This window comes from Oncorhynchus gorbuscha, linkage group LG01 (genome assembly GCF_021184085.1).
Source record: "Oncorhynchus gorbuscha isolate QuinsamMale2020 ecotype Even-year linkage group LG01, OgorEven_v1.0, whole genome shotgun sequence".
Lineage (NCBI taxonomy): Eukaryota > Metazoa > Chordata > Actinopteri > Salmoniformes > Salmonidae > Oncorhynchus > Oncorhynchus gorbuscha.
In genome coordinates this window covers 115,862,831-115,881,485 of record NC_060173.1, presented here as the reverse complement: position 1 = coordinate 115,881,485, position 18,655 = coordinate 115,862,831, and the positions used below count along the sequence as shown (strand labels likewise).

The following is an 18,655-nucleotide window of genomic DNA, read 5'->3' as shown; positions in this document are numbered from 1 at the left end:
CGGTTGTCTAGCAATGATCAACAACCAATTTGACAGAGCTTGAAGAATCCAGGTGTGGAAAGGTCTTCAATACTTACCCAGAAAGATTCACAGCACTTCGAGACTTACCCAGAAAGACTCAGAGCTCTTTGAGACTTACCCAGAAAGACTCAGAGCTCTTTGAGACTTACCCAGAAAGACTCGGAGCTCTTTGAGACTTACCCAGAAAGACTCGGAGCTCTTTGAGACATACCCAGAAAGACTCAGAGCTCTTTGAGACTTACCCAGAAAGACTCACAGCTGTAATTGCTGCCAAACATGCTTCTACTGACGCAAGGGTATGAATAATTATGCAAATTAAATATTACATAGTTTATTTTTTATTACATTCTGTTTTGGACATGTTTTCACTTTGTAATTATGAGGTATTGTGGTATATTCAGGCTGTAAAACAACCAACTGTGGACTAAGTCAAGGGTTATGAAGGCACTGTGGGTATGGGGTAAGTTTAAACGAAGCAACAACAAAAGCAACAATCAATGATGTGGACAAGGGTTACAATCAGATCTCTCCTACTCAGAACTCTTCGTTATGTGTGTGTGTGTGTGTGTTACATAAGACCTTGCTCGTATTAACTCGCCCAGTGGGCAGAACTGGTTGAAATCACTTAATTACAACCAAAATAACATGCAGCTGTTTCGTGATTCTACAGTCTCTGCTTGTCCTGTATTTTGGCCAGTATCCCTGTTCCTACACCCTTAGAAAGAAAGGGTTCTATCTAGAACCTAAAAGGGTTCTCCTATGGGGAACAGACGAAAAACCATTTCGGAACCCCCCCCACCCCTTTGTTTTCTAAGAGTGGACTGTAGCTACTGTCAGCAATGTTTCACTCCATTTTGTTTTCAGATATTTTTTTTTCAAATGGTAATAGCTGACTATTTTGAATAATTTATGGCATTCTGTCTTTTTTACATGAGCTATGGGTATGGATTTAATCGTTAATTGATGTCAGTTGAAGATTTTACTCATGAAGGTGAGGTTGGAATACCATTCATGCGTGTGATATGATAAACATAACCATGGTGGGCATCACATCCATACCACCCGGAGCTGGTAACCCATGTCATTGATACTCATTCATTCAAAGCCTATAGATGCTTTAATAATGCCCTGCTCAATAACATTTGCTTGTTTCGGTCTGTCCTGTGTGTCTCTCTCTGTCCTGTGTGTCTCTCTCTGTCCTGTGTGTCTCTCTCTGTCCTGTGTGTCTCTCTCTGTCCTGTGTGTGTCTCTCTCTGTCCTGTGTGTGTCTCTCTCTGTCCTGTGTGTGTCTCTCTCTGTCCTGTGTGTGTCTCTCTCTGTCCTGTGTGTGTCTCTCTCTGTCCTGTGTGTGTCTCTCTCTGTCCTGTGTGTGTCTCTCTCTGTCCCGTGTGTGTCTCTCTCTGTCCCGTGTGTGTCTCTCTCTGTCCCGTGTGTGTCTCTCTCTCTCTCTGTCCCGTGTGTGTCTCTCTCTCTGTCTCTCTCTCTCTGTCCCGTGTGTGTCTCTCTCTGTCCCGTGTGTGTCTCTCTCTCTCTGTCCCGTGTGTGTCTCTCTCTCTCTCTGTCCCGTGTGTGTCTCTCTCTCTCTGTGTCCCGTGTGTGTCTCTCTCTGTCCCGTGTGTGTCTCTCTCTCTCTCTGTCCCGTGTGTGTCTCTCTCTCTCTCTGTCCCGTGTGTGTCTCTCTCTCTGTCTCTCTCTCTCTGTCCCGTGTGTGTCTCTCTCTGTCCCGTGTGTGTCTCTCTCTCTGTGTCCCGTGTGTGTCTCTCTCTCTCTCTGTGTCCCGTGTGTGTCTCTCTCTCTCTCTGTGTCCCGTGTGTGTCTCTCTCTCTCTCTGTGTCCCGTGTGTGTCTCTCTCTCTCTCTGTGTCCCGTGTGTGTCTCTCTCTCTCTCTGTGTCCCGTGTGTGTCTCTCTCTCTCTCTGTGTCCCGTGTGTGTGTCTCTCTCTCTCTCTGTGTCCCGTGTGTGTGTCTCTCTCTCTCTCTGTGTCCCGTGTGTGTGTCTCTCTCTCTCTCTGTGTCCCGTGTGTCTCTCTCTCTCTCTCTCTCTCTCTCTCTGTGTCCCGTGTGTCTCTCTCTCTCGCTCTCTCTGTGTCCCGTGTGTGTGTCTCTCTCTCTCGCTCTCTCTGTGTCCCGTGTGTGTGTCTCTCTCTCTCTCTGTGTCCCGTGTGTGTGTCTCTCTCTCTCTCTGTGTCCCGTGTGTGTCTCTCTCTCTCTCTCTCTCTCTCTCTCTGTGTCCCGTGTGTCTCTCTCTCTCTCTCTCTCTGTGTCCCGTGTGTCTCTCTCTCTCGCTCTCTCTGTGTCCCGTGTGTCTCTCTCTCTCGCTCTCTCTGTGTCCCGTGTGTGTCTCTCGCTCTCTCTGTGTCCCGTGTGTGTGTCTCGCTCTCTCTGTGTCCCGTGTGTGTGTCTCGCTCTCTCTGTGTCCCGTGTGTGTGTCTCTCTCTCTCGCTCTCTCTGTGTCCCGTGTGTGTGTCTCTCTCTCTCGCTCTCTCTGTGTCCCGTGTGTGTGTCTCTCGCTCTCTCTGTGTCCCGTGTGTGTCTCTCTCTCTCTCTGTGTCCCGTGTGTGTCTCTCTCTCTCTCTGTGTCCCGTGTGTGTCTCTCTCTCTCTCTGTGTCCCGTGTGTGTCTCTCTCTCTCTCTGTGTCCCGTGTGTGTCTCTCTCTCTCTCTGTGTCCCGTGTGTGTGTCTCTCTCTCTCTCTCTCTGTGTCCCGTGTGTGTGTCTCTCTCTCTCTCTGTGTCCCGTGTGTGTCTCTCTCTCTCTCTCTCTCTCTCTCTCTCTGTGTCCCGTGTGTGTCTCTCTCTCTCTCTCTCTCTCTCTGTGTCCCGTGTGTGTGTCTCTCTCTCTGTGTCCCGTGTGTGTGTCTCTCTCTCTCTCTCTCTGTGTCCCGTGTGTGTGTCTCTCTCTCTCTCTCTCTGTGTCCCGTGTGTGTGTCTCTCTCTCTCTCTCTCTGTGTCCCGTGTGTGTCTCTCTCTCTCTCTGTGTCCCGTGTGTGTCTCTCTCTCTCTCTCTCTGTGTCCCTGTGTGTGTCCTCTCTCTCTGTGTCCCGTGTGTGTCTCTCTCTCTCTCTGTCTCGTGTGTGTCTCTCTCTCTCTCTCTCTCTCTCTCTCTCTGTGTCCCGTGTGTGTCTCTCTCTCTCTCTCTCTCTGTGTCCCGTGTGTCTCTCTCTCTCTCTCTGTGTCCCGTGTGTGTGTCTCGCTCTCTCTGTGTCCCGTGTGTGTGTCTCTCTCTCTCGCTCTCTCTGTGTCCCGTGTGTGTGTCTCTCTCTCTCGCTCTCTCTGTGTCCCGTGTGTGTCTCTCTCTCTCTCGCTCTCTCTGTGTCCCGTGTGTGTCTCTCTCTCTCGCTCTCTCTGTGTCCCGTGTGTGTGTCTCTCTCTCTCGCTCTCTCTGTGTCCCGTGTGTGTGTCTCTCTCTCTCGCTCTCTCTGTGTCCCGTGTGTGTGTCTCTCTCTCTCGCTCTCTCTGTGTCCCGTGTGTGTGTCTCTCTCTCTCGCTCTCTCTGTGTCCCGTGTGTGTGTCTCTCTCTCTCGCTCTCTCTGTGTCCCGTGTGTGTCTCTCTCTCTCTCGCTCTCTCTGTGTCCCGTGTGTTGTCTCTCTCTCGCTCTCTCTGTGTCCCGTGTGTGTGCTGGTCGGGCTGGCCTCTCTAATCCCTCCCTCCCTTCCTTCCCTCCCTCTCTGACCCACTACTAGACGTGCCCCAGCTAACAGACCTCAACTTCGTCGACGTCACCGACACGACTATCGGCCTGAAGTGGAACCCGATAAACCACACGGCGGTCACCGGCTACCGTATCACGGTAATGGCAGCCGGGGAGAGCGTGCCCATATTCGAGGACATGGTGGAGTCTACCACCGGGTACTACACCGTGTACGGACTGGAGCCCGGCATCGACTATGACATCTCAGTCATCACCGTGACAGAGAGTGGAGAGAGCGAGCCTACCACACTCACGCAACAAACTGGTAATCATTATAAATGGATAGGAAATTTGCATGGGACCGAAAGATGGTTGTGAATAAATTAACACTTTGCCTCCATGGATTGGAGGAGTTCAGGGGAGGGCTCCCATTCCTATTGGTTTATATGTAGTGTGTGTGTGTATTGGTAGTTTTAAATGACGTTGCCATTATTACTGTGATTGCATGTAGTCACACGTCTTGTTTCTGCTTCTCCGTTTGTCTCATAAATCTGTTTTACGTCTGGCTGATGGAAACGTCTCAGCACTGAACCACGTAGTAGGGCAGGGATCCGGGAAATGTAATTACAAATCATTTGTAGACTGCAAATTTACTGCAACAATCCACATCCGATTATAATATTTAAATCCAATGTTATTTGTCAGATGCGCCGAATACAACGGGTTTAGACCTTACTGTGAAATACTGACGAGCCCAATGCAGAGTCAAAATGTGCGAAATAAATTAAAGGAAAAATAGTAACAGTAAACAACAATAAGGCTATATACAGGGTTACCAGGTAGTAATGAGGCTATATACAGGGTTACCAGGAAGTAATGAGGCTATATACAGGGTTACCAGGAAGTAATGAGGCTATATACAGGTTTACCAGGAAGTAATGAGGCTATATACAGGGTTACCGGGTAGTAGTGAGGCTATATACAGGGTTGCCAGGAAGTAGTGAGGCTATATACAGGGTTGCCGGGTAGTAGTGAGGCTATATACAGAGTTGCCAGGAAGTAGTGAGGCTATATACAGAGTTGCCAGGAAGTAGTGAGGCTATATACAGGGTTACCAGGAAGTAGTGAGGCTATATACAGGGTTACCAGGAAGTAGTGAGGCTATATACAGGGTTACCAGGAAGTAGTGAGGCTATATACAGGGTTGCCAGGAAGTAGTGAGGCTATATACAGGGTTGCCAGGAAGTAGTGAGGCTATATACAGGGTTACCAGGAAGTAGTGAGGCTATATACAGGGTTACCAGGAAGTAGTGAGGCTATATACAGTACATGTTTACCGGGAAGTAGTGAGGCTATATACAGTAAATGTTTACCGGAAAGTAGTGAGGCTATATACTGTACATGTTTACCGGAAAGTAATGAGGCTATATACAGGGTTACCGGGTAGTAATGGTTACCGGAAAGTAATGAGGCTATATACAGGGTTACCGGGTAGTAATGAGGCTATATACAGGGTTACCAGGTAGTAATGAGGCTATATACAGGGTTACCAGGTAGTAATGAGGCTATATACAGGGATACCAGGTAGTAATGAGGCTATATACAGGGTTACCAGGTAGTAATGAGGCTATATACAGGGTTACCAGGTAGTAATGAGGCTATATACTGTACATGTTTACCAGGAAGTAATGAGGCTATATACAGGGTTACCAGGAAGTAATGAGGCTATATACAGGGTTACCAGGAAGTAATGAGGCTATATACAGGGTTACCGGTACTGAGTCAATGTGGAGGTAATTGAGGTAATGTGTAGATAGGGGTGTAAAGTGACTATGCATAGATAATAAACAGAGTAGCAGCTGTGTATGTGAAGACTGAAGGAATGTGTTGGCGCGTCAGTGTAGTATGTGTGGTTGGAGTCTAGTGAGAGGTCAGCGTAGTGAGAGGTCAGCGTAGTGAGAGGTCAGCGTAGTGAGAGGTCAGCGTTCAGGACAACTGGGAACTCTGGGGGGGGGGGCACTTGTAGCTGACTTCCTGGTGTTTTTTACAGTAGAATATCCTTTGCATCCGACTCATTTTAAAGGAAAAATCCTTGTCCAGCTCGAGGTGAGTGATGTTCAGAAGCTGTTTTCCGTTATGGCACAATTGGTCAAGAGTTCGTTTTTAAAACGACGGCCAGCGTTCAAGACAACTGGGAGATCATAGTATTTCTAACATTTGACTAAAACACAATCGTTTCAAACCTTGCTTACATTTTGTACACAATCACGCGTCTGTCTATTATATGTTGGAATACTTGGGAACAAATGTCTAAAATTAAAATCACTTGTCGCTGATTTCCTGGTGTTTTTTTTTACAGTCTTAATTCCCAACAATGGAAAAAGTAAAATAAATGTTTTTTTTTTTTGTTACCATTGGTTATGGCTTTAATCTCCCTCTAGCGGTGTGTTTTTATGAAGCTATTTGGGACCATATGGTTTTAGTTTGCCCCAACCTACTGTTTCTACATCTGAATTCTTCAACACTAGCTGCAGCTCATTGTGACTCCCACTTGGTCTCCTTTGCCCAAACGTAGTTTATGCCCTTCGCTTTATAGAACGATGTCGTAAAACTGTAGAGATTCAAACGTATTGTTTCCTTCAGCGTATCTCGATTTCAGATGGTCTTAACACCTCCAATATAACTGCGTCCTGAATTTCCTACCGTCAAAGTGTACACTTGCACACTCCCTGTCGTTGGATTTTTAAAGCATTGGATTAGTAACGGCTGGAGCGAGTTTCTACCGTTGAAAATAAATCCATGACCAGGAGAGAAGGGTTTGAGCAGCAGGTAGCCAGGCGGTTAGAGTGTTGAGCCAGTAATTGAAAGGTTGCTAGTTTGAATCCAGGAACCGGAAAAAAAAATTAGCTGGGCACTTAACCTCCAGCGTCTGCGTTGACCTTGGCCGTGACCTCACGGGTGTCTCAGGGGGAGGAAAAAAAAAATATTATAAAAAAAAAAAAACACCTTGCCAATTCACACAAGTGCACATGAGATAGAACACAAACACTTACCAGGGTGGAGAATTGGGGATGCAACTCCTCTCTCTGACTTTAATACCTGATATCTCTCCGCTACCCCAGCCGTTCCTGCCCCTACTAACCTGGATTTCCCCGAGGTGGGTCCTGACAGTATGCGGGTGACCTGGACAGCTCCTGTGGTTCCTAACCCCGCTGACATCAGCAGCTTCGTTATTCGCTACCACCCCATCGACGACGAGGATGACATCACAGAGAGCAGCGTCGGAAGGAACGCCGACACCGTGGTTCTTAAGAGTAAGACACACACACACACAGTCCTAATGACTGTTAATAGTGTTGTACTTCTTGTCACTCACTGACTGATGCTGTTTGTCCCTGTTCCCCTAGATCTGATTTCCAACACAGAGTACCTGGTCAGTGTGGTGTGTGTCTATGAAACGAGGGAGAGCTCCCCTCTGGTCGGCACCCACAAAACAAGTGAGTTTCACCTGATTGATTGATTGATTGATTGTGTTTTGGTTATCCTTTTGTTTTGTCAATGTTTCCTAAATTGCTCCGGACTGACTTTTTGTCTCTCCCCTCAGCTCTGGACTCCCCCAGCGGTCTGCGGTTCTCAGAAGTCCTGACCAACTCCTTCACGGTGCACTGGCAGGCCCCCAACGCCATCATCACTGGCTACCGGATTCGTTACCAGATGGCCAGCGGCGGACGGGCCAAGGACGAGAGGCTGCCGCCATCCAGGAACCACTTCACCCTGACTGGGCTGACCCCCGAGACGGAATATATCGTCAACATCTATGCTGTCAGCGGCCAGCAGGACAGCAAGCCGCTCACCGGCAAACAGAAAACCAGTATGACCTCATCTTAACTTTTCACACGTTCTTTTAGTTTGCCTTAATTCATTGCTTTCTTCCTTTCAACCAGTCCCAATTCCCTACCCCTACGATAAGACCTGTTGACAACCAGTCCCAATTCCCTACCCCTACGATAAGACCTGTTGACAACCAGTCCCAATTCCCTACCCCTACGGTAAGACCTGTTGACAACCAGTCCCAATTCCCTACCCCTACGGTAAGACCTGTTGACAACCAGTCCCAATTCCCTACCCCTACGGTAAGACCTGTTGACAACCAGTCCCAATTCCCTACCCCTACGGTAAGACCTGTTGACAACCAGTCCCAATTCCCTACGGTAAGACCTGTTGACAACCAGTCCCAATTCCCTACGGTAAGACCTGTTGACAACCAGTCCCAATTCCCTACGGTAAGACCTGTTGACAACCAGTCCCAATTCCCTACGGTAAGACCTGTTGACAACCAGTCCCAATTCCCTACCCCTACGATAAGACCTGTTGACTACCAGTCCCAATTCCCTACGATAAGACCTGTTGACTACCAGTCCCAATTCCCTACGATAAGACCTGTTGACTACCAGTCCCAATTCCCTACGATAAGACCTGTTGACTACCAGTCCCAATTCCCTACGATAAGACCTGTTGACAACCAGTCCCAATTCCCTACGATAAGACCTGTTGACTACCAGTCCCAATTCCCTACGATAAGACCTGTTGACTACCAGTCCCAATTCCCTACCCCTACGATAAGACCTGTTGACTACCAGTCCCAATTCCCTACCCCTACGATAAGACCTGTTGACAACCAGTCCCAATTCCCTACCCCTACGATAAGACCTGTTGACAACCAGTCCCAATTCCCTACGGTAAGACCTGTTGACAACCAGTCCCACTTCCCTACGGTAAGACCTGTTGACAACCAGTCCCAATTCCCTACGGTAAGACCTGTTGACAACCAGTCCCAATTCCCTACCCCTACGATAAGACCTGTTGACTACCAGTCCCAATTCCCTACGATAAGACCTGTTGACTACCAGTCCCAATTCCCTACGATAAGACCTGTTGACTACCAGTCCCAATTCCCTACGATAAGACCTGTTGACTACCAGTCCCAATTCCCTACGATAAGACCTGTTGACAACCAGTCCCAATTCCCTACGATAAGACCTGTTGACTACCAGTCCCAATTCCCTACGATAAGACCTGTTGACTACCAGTCCCAATTCCCTACCCCTACGATAAGACCTGTTGACTACCAGTCCCAATTCCCTACCCCTACGATAAGACCTGTTGACAACCAGTCCCAATTCCCTACCCCTACGATAAGACCTGTTGACAACCAGTCCCAATTCCCTACCCCTACGATAAGACCTGTTGACAACCAGTCCCAATTCCCTACCCCTACGATAAGACCTGTTGACAACCAGTCCCAATTCCCTACCCCTACGATAAGACCTGTTGACAACCAGTCCCAATTCCCTACCCCTACGGTAAGACCTGTTGACAACCAGTCCCAATTCCCTACCCCTACGATAAGACCTGTTGACAACCAGTCCTAATTCCCTACCCCTACGATAAGACCTGTTGACAACCAGTCCCAATTCCCTACCCCTACGGTAAGACCTGTTGACAACCAGTCCCAATTCCCTACGATAAGACCTGTTGACAACCAGTCCCAATTCCCTACCCCTACGATAAGACCCGTTGACAACCAGTCCCAATTCCCTACGATAAGACCTGTTGACAACCAGTCCCAATTCCCTACCCCTACGATAAGACCCGTTGACAACCAGTCCCAATTCCCTACCCCTACGGTAAGACCTGTTGACAACCAGTCCCAATTCCCTACCCCTACGGTAAGACCTGTTGACAACCAGTCCCAATTCCCTACCCCTACGGTAAGACCTGTTGACAACCAGTCCCAATTCCCTACGGTAAGACCTGTTGACAACCAGTCCCAATTCCCTACGGTAAGACCTGTTGACAACCAGTCCCAATTCCCTACGGTAAGACCTGTTGACAACCAGTCCCAATTCCCTACCCCTACGATAAGACCTGTTGACTACCAGTCCCAATTCCCTACGATAAGACCTGTTGACTACCAGTCCCAATTCCCTACGATAAGACCCGTTGACAACCAGTCCCAATTCCCTACCCCTACGATAAGACCTGTTGACAACTAGTCCCAATTCCCTACCCCTACGATAAGACCTGTTGACAACCTGTCCCAATTCCCTACCCCTACGATAAGACCTGTTGACAACCAGTCCCAATTCCCTACCCCTACGATAAGACCTGTTGACAACCTGTCCCAATTCCCTACCCCTACGATAAGACCTGTTGATTTTTCATAAATCTCCTGAATCCCAAAATCACACCCTAGCCCCTACTCCCAAGGCATATGTTTATCTTAGAGGGTTGGGTAGGTGTAACTTGCCCTCTGATAGACCAGGAGAAATTGTTGCCATTGTTGCTAACACCAATCTAATCCTCTCGGCTCTCCACAAAAACCCAGTTTTCCTTTTTCATTTACTTCTGTTGAATGTTTCTGTCAGAACAAGAGATTTAATTCTCACTGTCTGTCTCTGCTTCCTTCTCCTTGTGTCCTCTAGTCTCTGACGCTCCTACTGACCTGGAGGTCGTGTCCTCCTCCCCCACCAGCGTCACAGTCCGCTGGGACGCCCCCTCTGTTACCGTGAGGTACTACAGGATCACCCATGGAGAGTCAGGTTTGTCTGGTACGTTAACTAGCCTAGCCTTTACTAACCTAACCTTCAGTAGCCTGTTCCCGTGAGGTACTACACGATCACCCCTGGAGAGTCAGGTTTGTCTGGTACGTTAACTAGCCTAGCCTTTACTAACCTAACCTTCAGTAGCCTGTTACTGTGAGGTACTACAGGATCACCCATGGAGAGTCCGCTCTCTTTACTCTGATCACCCACAGAGAGTGGAGTAAAGTTTTATCTTTTGCTTTTTCACAATATAAATCTGGTCTTTATCAGTAGCATATTAGCATTGTTTGCTGTTACCCCTCCCAACCCTCAGGTGGCCACAGCACCCCTAAAGAGTTCACTGTGCCTGGTTCCCAGTCTACTGCCACCATCCAGAACCTGAGGCCTGGTACTGACTACACCATCACAGTCTACGCTGTGGCCGGCAGAGGGGACAGCCCAGCCTCCAGCACACCCATTTATGTCACCCACAAGACAGGTACACCCCACCACACACACACCTCCACAAACACACCTAACTTCATTCTACAGCAGGCCTCTCCAACCCTGTTCCTGGAGAGATACCCTCCTCTAGGTTTTAACTCCAACCCTGTTCCCGGAGAGATACCCTCCTCTAGGTTTTAACCCCAACCCTGTTCCTGGAGAGGTACCCTCCTCTAGGTTTTAATTCCAACCCTGTTCCCGGAGAGGTACCCTCCTCTAGGTTTTAATTCCAACCCTGTTCCCGGAGAGAGACCCTCCTCTAGGTTTTAACTCTAACCCTGTTCCCGGAGAGAGACCCTCCTGTGGGTTTTCGCTTCAACCCCAGTTGTAACTAGCCAGCTAATTATTAGAATCAGGTGTGATAAATTAGGGTTGGAGTGAGAACCTACAGGACTGTATCTCTCCAGGAACAGGGTTGGAGAGGCCTGCTCTAGGGAGGGTTTTCCTTGCCACTGAGCTGCTCTTTGCGGTCTAGACCTGGTTAGTGTAAGTATAAAACATTTTATGGCAACTGTTGCTGTTGAAAGTGATTGATTGATCACAATGAATTACCATTTTACCCTGTCATGTCTTGATAATGTTTGTGGCATGAAAGTATACTTGGGCAGCAGGTAGCCTAGTGGTTAGAGCGTTTGGCCAGAGACCGAAAGGTTGCTAGATCGAATCCCCGAGCTGAAGAGGTACAAATCTGTCCTTCTGCCCCTGAACACTGTTCCTAGGCCGTCATTGTAAATAATAATTTGTTCTTAACTGACTTGCCTAGTTAAATAAAGGTTAAATAAATACAAATTATTCTGCTCTGCCTTCAGCAGGTTGTAACTTGGCTTCTCTTCTGGCTGTAGATATTGACCCTCTTCTGGCTGTAGATATTGACTCTCCTCCTCTTCTGGCTGTAGATATTGACCCTCCTCTTCTTTGGCTGTAGATATTGACCCTCCTCTTCTCTGGCTGTAGATATTGACCCTCCTCTTCTCTGGCTGTAGATATTGACCCTCCTCTTCTCTGGCTGTAGATATTGACCCTCCTCTTCTCTGGCTGTAGATATTGACCCTCTTCTCTGGCTGTAGACATTGACCCTCCTCTTCTCTGGCTGTAGATATTGACCGTCCTCTTCTCTGGCTGTAGATATTGACCGTCCTCTTCTCTGGCTGTAGATATTGACCCTCCTCTTCTGGCTGTAGATATTGACCCTCCTCTTCTCTGGCTGTAGATATTGACCCTCCTCTTCTGGCTGTAGATATTGACTCTCCTCTTCTGGCTGTAGATATTGACCCTGCTCTTCTCTGGCTGTAGATATTGACCCTCCTCTTCTCTGGCTGTAGATATTGACCCTCTTCTCTGGCTGTAGATATTGACTCTCCTTTGGAGATGAAGGTGACCGACGTTAAGGACAGCACCATCACCGTGAGGTGGTCCCCGGCCCAGGGGCCCGTCCAGGGGTACAGGATCACTGGGGTCCCCAAGAACGGACAGGGTCCCTCCTTCTCTGAAACTGTGGCTCCAGGTAAGGTCATGTCGCTCAGGTAAAGTCATGTCGCTCCAGGTAAGGACATGTCGCATTGGGCCAGTATCCAAAAGGTTGCTAGATCGAATCCCTGAGCTGACAAGGTAAAAATCTGTTGTTCTGCCCCTGAACAAGGTAAGTAACCCACGGCTCCCCAGTAGGCTGTCATTATAAATAAGAATTTGTTCTTATCTGAGTTGCCTAGTTAAATAAAGGTTAAATATAATCAGAATTTGTCGCTGGTGTTGTTGTTAATGCCTGTATCTGTCCCTGGTGGTGGTGGTGTTGTTAATGCCTGTGTCTGTCCCTGGTGGTGGTGGTGTTGTTAATGCCTGTGTCTGTCCCTGGTGGTGTTGTTAATGCCTGTGTCTGTCCCTGGTGGTGGTGGTGTTAATGCCTGTGTCTGTCCCTGGTGGTGGTGTTAATGCCTGTGTCTGTCCCTGGTGGTGGTGTTAATGCCTGTGTCTGTCCCTGGTGGTGGTGGTGGTGGTGTTAATGCCTGTATCTGTCCCTGGTGGTGGTGGTGGTGTTAATGCCTGTATCTGTCCCTGGTGGTGTTGGTGGTGGTGGTGTTAATGCCTGTGTCTGTCCCTGGTGGTGGTGTTAATGCCTGTGTCTGTCCCTGGTGGTGGTGTTAATGCCTGTATCTGTCCCTGGTGGTGGTGGTGTTAATGCCTGTGTCTGTCCCTGGTGGTGGTGTTAATGCCTGTGTCTGTCCCTGGTGGTGGTGTTAATGCCTGTGTCTGTCCCTGGTGGTGGTGGTGGTGGTGTTGTTAATGCCTGTATCTGTCCCTGGTGGTGGTGCTGGTGTTGTTAATGCCTGTGTCTGTCCCTGGTGGTGGTGTTGTTAATGCCTGTATCTGTCCCTGGTGGTGGTGGTGGTGGTGGTGGTGTTGTTAATGCCTGTATCTGTCCCTGGTGGTGGTGTTGTTAATACCTGTATCTGTCCCTGGTGGTGGTGGTGGTGGTGTTGTTAATGCCTGTATCTGTCCCTGGTGGTGGTGTTGTTAATGCCTGTATCTGTCCCTGGTGGTGGTGGTGGTGGTGTTAATGCCTGTATCTGTCCCTGGTGGTGGTGCTGGTGTTGTTAATGCCTGTATCTGTCCCTGGTGGTTGTGTTAATGCCTGTATCTGTCCCTGGTGGTGGTGGTGTTGTTAATGCCTGTGTCTGTCCCTGGTGGTGGTGGTGTTGTTAATGCCTGTATCTGTCCCTGGTGGTGGTGGTGGTGTTAATGCCTGTATCTGTCCCTGGTTGTGTTGTAATGCCTGTATCTGTCCCTGGTTGTGTTGTAATGCCGGTATCTGTCCCTGGTTGTGTTGTAATGCCTGTGTCTGTCTCTGGTTGTGTTGTAATGCCTGTGTCTGTCTCTGGTGTTTTAGATCAGACTGAGATGACGTTCTCTGGCCTGCAGCCCACGGTAGAGTACATCCTCAGTGTGTATGCTCTGGGACAGGACGGAGAGAGCCCTCCCCTGGTTGAGACTGCTGTCACTGGTGCGTGTTCCAGGGTCGTTGCTCTACATATTACAGTGTGCCGTCCTCCTTTCCTGTTTGCGTGTGTTGGGTTGCGTAATTGCAGAGAGCTCGCCTGACCCTTGACCCTGTTGGACCTCTCCTCCCTCCCTGCAGCGGTGGGTCGTCCCACAGACCTGACCTTCTCCAACGTTGACTCTACCTCCATGACCATTTCCTGGGACTCGCCCGACGGCCGGGTGACGTCGTACCGCGTCCTGTACGCCAGCCCCGAAGAGGGCGAGAGGGAGCTGCGCCCCGCACCCCGCGGAGACGATGAATCTGCAACGATCCACGGCCTGCGACCCGGAAGTGAATATACTGTGAAGGTCATCGCCATGCACGACCGTACACCTAGTCCTCCACTGGTGGGCGTTCAAGCCACAGGTAGCTATAAACCCCTCCGGACAAATACAAATCCTTAAACACAATGGTCAGTTTGAGTAAAGTGAGGCATTGAATCAATAATATTGAACATTAAATTAGTAGTTCATTATACTTTTGACAGTATTTTGGTTGCAAGGTGATTTATTATTTATTTTCTTTTATTAAAAAAAAAAAATCTCTCCTATATCAGTGATTCTGAACAGTGAGACTAATGTAGCGGATGTTGATTTTAAACATGCACACTCTTTTGAGTATCTTGGAAAGCAGCCTATCCAAACAGGAGAATATCTTTCTCTCACGCGCTCTCTCTCTCTCTCTCGTCTCCCTCTTCCGTTTCTTTCTCTCCCTCTAGCCATCCCTGCCCCCACCAACCTTGAATTCTCCCAGATCACCTCCTCCTCCTTCACCATCAAATGGAGCACCATGCCCAATGCCCGTCTGACCGGGTACCGGGTGGTCGTCAACCCCAAGAACAAGAGCGGTCCCACCAAGGAGATGAATGTTGCTCCTGACACCACACAGGTCCATGTGCCGGGACTCATGGTAATTATAAAGACTCATGCATGCTTATAACCAGTTATAAAGCATTATACCTGCAGACAATACGTAACTTCTTGGAGTGACCACACCAAATTCACATAGAAATGTGAGTTACAGATCTGTCATTCTCATTGAAGTCTAAGACGCGGTAGATCTGTTCTATGTGCTCTAGTTCCATGCTTCTCATACTTAAGTTACATTTTTGTGTCTTACTTTATGTTTTGTACACCAGCTGAAAATACAATATTTTTCTTTATGTAAAATATATTTCACAGCGGTTTAGATGGTACAGTAATTCTCTACACCTGTGGTATTCTCTACACCTGTGGTATTCTCTACACCTGTGGTATTCAACTCTTACTCTATGAGGACTAGAGCCTGCTGTTTTCTACCTGATAATTAATTGCACCCACCTGGTGTCCCAGGTCTAAATCAGTCCCTGATGGGAACGCAGATGGGAACGCAGGGGTACTGTCTTCGAGTTGGGTTTGAGGGCTCTACATTGTGCATTGCATGTTTTGTCACATAAACCGATAAGGTGAACATTTAGAATTATATCAACCAGGAAATGGCTGAGTGATTTTCTGCATACTGCAAGTATAACAGTCTCATTTGAGACATTTCTAACCCACATCTGAACTGAGTCAAAGTCATTATGACATGATTATAGGACATTATAAAGACACATTTTACCATGCATTATAACTGCATTGTAATGCATTATAGGAAAGTGTTACCAAAAATCTACATGTGATTTATCCATAACTTTAGCGATGGATCATTTTTAAATGCTTGAGTTTTTTAAATATAAAAAATAATAACTTTTTTACTTTCCCGTTCGCTAAAAGTATTTTCGCCTGGAATCTCTTCAACATTATTTCATATATTTTTCCAGATGTTTGTTTTATGACCCTCCTTCAATCGAATGTCGTGTCTGACTATCATTAAATGTGAAGACTGTTATTTTATCTAATAAATTATTTGTGTAATTATTATTACGTGATTAAACGAATCATGTAAACTTCAATTAACTAGGAAGTCGGGGCACCACGGGAAATTTTTTATATTCTCTATTTCCAGAATTGACTCTTCAGATATTTTCTTATCAAAACAGTCGCTTATTAATTAATTATTATTACCACATCAGTTCTCATTACTGAACGTCGCAAACCCTTGGATATCTGAACGAACCCTAGCCTCCATAATGAATCAGCGATATACAAATTGCCTTCATTATTTATTTACTAACTAAATAATCACAGAAATACATAACAAACAAACAGTAGATAGAAACTACATGATAAAAAGTCCCTAGCGGACGGAGCTGATATGACGGCTTGGTAGACAAAGGAAAGGGGTGGGGACTGAGAGAGCGGGAAAGACATCTTGGATTCACTACACTCAGTTGATAATTATATTAATTGAAATGCTAATCCTTTGCACATGAACCTTTGCTCATTGTATATATGTATATATATTTGTTGTCTTCTGTTGGTATCGTCGGTCTGTCTGCTGAAGAGTCAGATCATCAGAGAGTCTCTGGTTAACTTGCCCAGAAGTCACAATGTCCTTCGTGGTCGTTAGCTTTCTCCGCGGCTCTGGATAGTGTCTGTTGTATTGGATACGTCAGGTGTACAGATGGTCGTTAGAATAGATGCTTCTGCTGTTGTTGGTATTCTCGTACTGGACTTATGTAATTTCCAGGTGCAGACTAGTGATCGATAGTCTCTGAGTGGAACCATTTCCAGTGGTGTAGCCAACGGTCTGGTCTCCTGGGCTCCATATTTTCTGTTGTAATGGCCTATAGAGCTGTATTTCTTAACCATTTCACATGCAGAGTCAGCTCCATATTTTCTGGTCTGATGGTCTATAGAATTCCAACGTGGGGACTCCGTCCTGGCGATTTCTGACTTAATGTACATTTTGTAGGAAGTGGTTTTATACTGGGGGGGGAGGGAGGTGCTATTCCATGACGCCTGATGTAATGTCTGGCCTCATTGGGGGGCGTGGCCACTGACTAGTTAAAACTTTACATCTTAACAATTATCTCGTTTAGAAAGCCAACATCACATTACATCTTCTCACAAATAGTTTCATAATTTACTCATTCATTTTATCCAACATCTAGATATAAATCTGACAGCTGGGAAATGTCAACTTTAAGAGAGAGAGAGGGAGAGAGTTATGTACATTTTCCTGTCCCTCATGAGATCACCAACTGAAACTACTTTGACAAATATAAGTATTGTTGAATTATTCAAACTTTTGCATTGTCCAAGTGTCTCTCTGTGCTCCACAGTTTTTTACATTCCATTCTCGAACACTACAGAGGGGCAATGTATTTTATGACCGACCATAAAACAGCAGACATCCCGGCTCTCCCCCCTCTACGAGAGAGAGCACGCTGTAGAGGGGACCCACTGTAACCTGATCATCACAGGAGAGTCATGACACTAATGAGAGCTGTGGTTCCAGCTGTTGAGCTGGTCCCTCTCAAATGAAACCCTATTCCCTACATAGTGCACTACTTTTGACCAGGACCGATATAGCTCCGGTGAAATGTAGTGCACTATGTAGGGAATAGGGTCCCGTTCGGGGCTCCACCCCAGGCCCTGTTGTGGGTGGTGTTTTGGGCTCCTCCCCCCGGGCCCTGATGTGGGTTTGAAACCAGTAGTCTGGTAGACTAGCGAAGCCACAGCCAGTCCACCAGCCTTGTCATTTCCAGTTGGCGAAGAATGCAACCACAGCCAATGACTTTGAAAGTGGAACTGACAGGATTTTATCAACATGAAATCTTATTCATATCTGTTTATATACACCCCCAGGAAGACAGCATTTAAAAAAAAATCTGACAAGGGAGAACTTAGATATGGTAATTATTTTCACGTTTTCATAAATTCATAGAATGTTTGTATAGTAAGGCAAATTCTATAGCATTATAGAGTGGGAAAGAGGCCGGGCGTTTCGACAATTTATTTGCAACTCTGTAGTAAATAAAACCAGAATGAATTGGCGCAGGGGTCTAAAAGCAGTGCATCTCAGAGCTAGAGGCGTCACTACAGACACACAGCCTGGATTAAAACCAGGGTCACAACCGGTCGTAATTGGGAGTGCCGTAGGGCGGACAGTTGTCCCAGCGTCGTCCGGGTTTGGCCGTCATTGTAAATAAGAATTTGTTCTTAATTAACCGACTTGCCTAGTTAAATTTAAAGGTTACATTTAAAAAAAATGTTTTTACAAAGAATATCACAGGAGTCCTCTTACATTTGAGAACTTCAGTCCTGTTGATCAAAGAACCATGAAAAGGTCTCTCTCCCTCAGTTGCCTTTACACATAAACATGATCAACAACTAATGCCAGCCGTCCCGTTAAATCTAACGAGGGAACAGCAGATAAACCCTCAACCGCTGGCAGATGTACATAATACACTTCTACCTTAATCAAACGTTGTTTAATAACTTAAATTAACAAACGTAGCTATAGGTTGTTGTAACATTTTAAACTTTAAAACATGTTGTTTTTTTAATGTTTGTTTTGGTACTGCATGGATCACCGGTGCGGTTGAATGCAGCATTGCTGTACGGCCCCACTCAACATGTATTGTAGTTGTAGCCTAGTTGAGTAGACAGCCTAAGCTACTGCTCTACTGTTTGCTGTCGAGGGCTTACATGTTTCTCATTTGCATGCTGTTTTGTTGGGGTTATTCATTGTCAAGCTTTTAAAAACCGAAGCCAGACAACATCTAGACTCGTTTATACTTGCTGGTGACTTGTCGTGCAGCGAGCGTAACGCTGGCGGTATGGTAGCGGGCCAAAAATGAATTGACAACCCGAGTGATCCCGCGGCGTCAGGTTGAAATGTGAGTTAGCCTATTAGCCACGTCACGACTGAGACGTGATCATTACCCTCGCTAGGTCGATTGCATTCACATTCCCAGCCTTAGTTACACTCCTCCGTTTTTGAGTCATTGAAAC

General features: G+C 47.0%; 1 protein-coding gene across 2 annotated transcripts in view; it reads left to right on the top strand.

Annotated features, from left to right (window-relative positions):
• fn1a (fibronectin 1a) overlaps nucleotides 1-18,655 on the top strand; it is a 76,894-nt gene that overhangs the window by 38,453 nt on the left and 19,786 nt on the right. Inside the window, exons 25-34 of one of the 2 annotated variants that reach the window (XM_046344167.1) lie at nucleotides 3,703-3,975; nucleotides 6,773-6,964; nucleotides 7,058-7,147; nucleotides 7,255-7,521; nucleotides 10,136-10,252; nucleotides 10,569-10,733; nucleotides 12,087-12,242; nucleotides 13,623-13,736; nucleotides 13,872-14,141; nucleotides 14,494-14,684. In XM_046344167.1, the coding sequence (XP_046200123.1) occupies nucleotides 3,703-3,975; nucleotides 6,773-6,964; nucleotides 7,058-7,147; nucleotides 7,255-7,521; nucleotides 10,136-10,252; nucleotides 10,569-10,733; nucleotides 12,087-12,242; nucleotides 13,623-13,736; nucleotides 13,872-14,141; nucleotides 14,494-14,684 (1,835 nt within the window). Of the gene's footprint in view, nucleotides 1-3,702; nucleotides 3,976-6,772; nucleotides 6,965-7,057; nucleotides 7,148-7,254; nucleotides 7,522-10,135; nucleotides 10,262-10,568; nucleotides 10,734-12,086; nucleotides 12,243-13,622; nucleotides 13,737-13,871; nucleotides 14,142-14,493; nucleotides 14,685-18,655 lie in introns of both variants that reach the window. The other variant, XM_046344078.1, reaches the window with a different exon arrangement.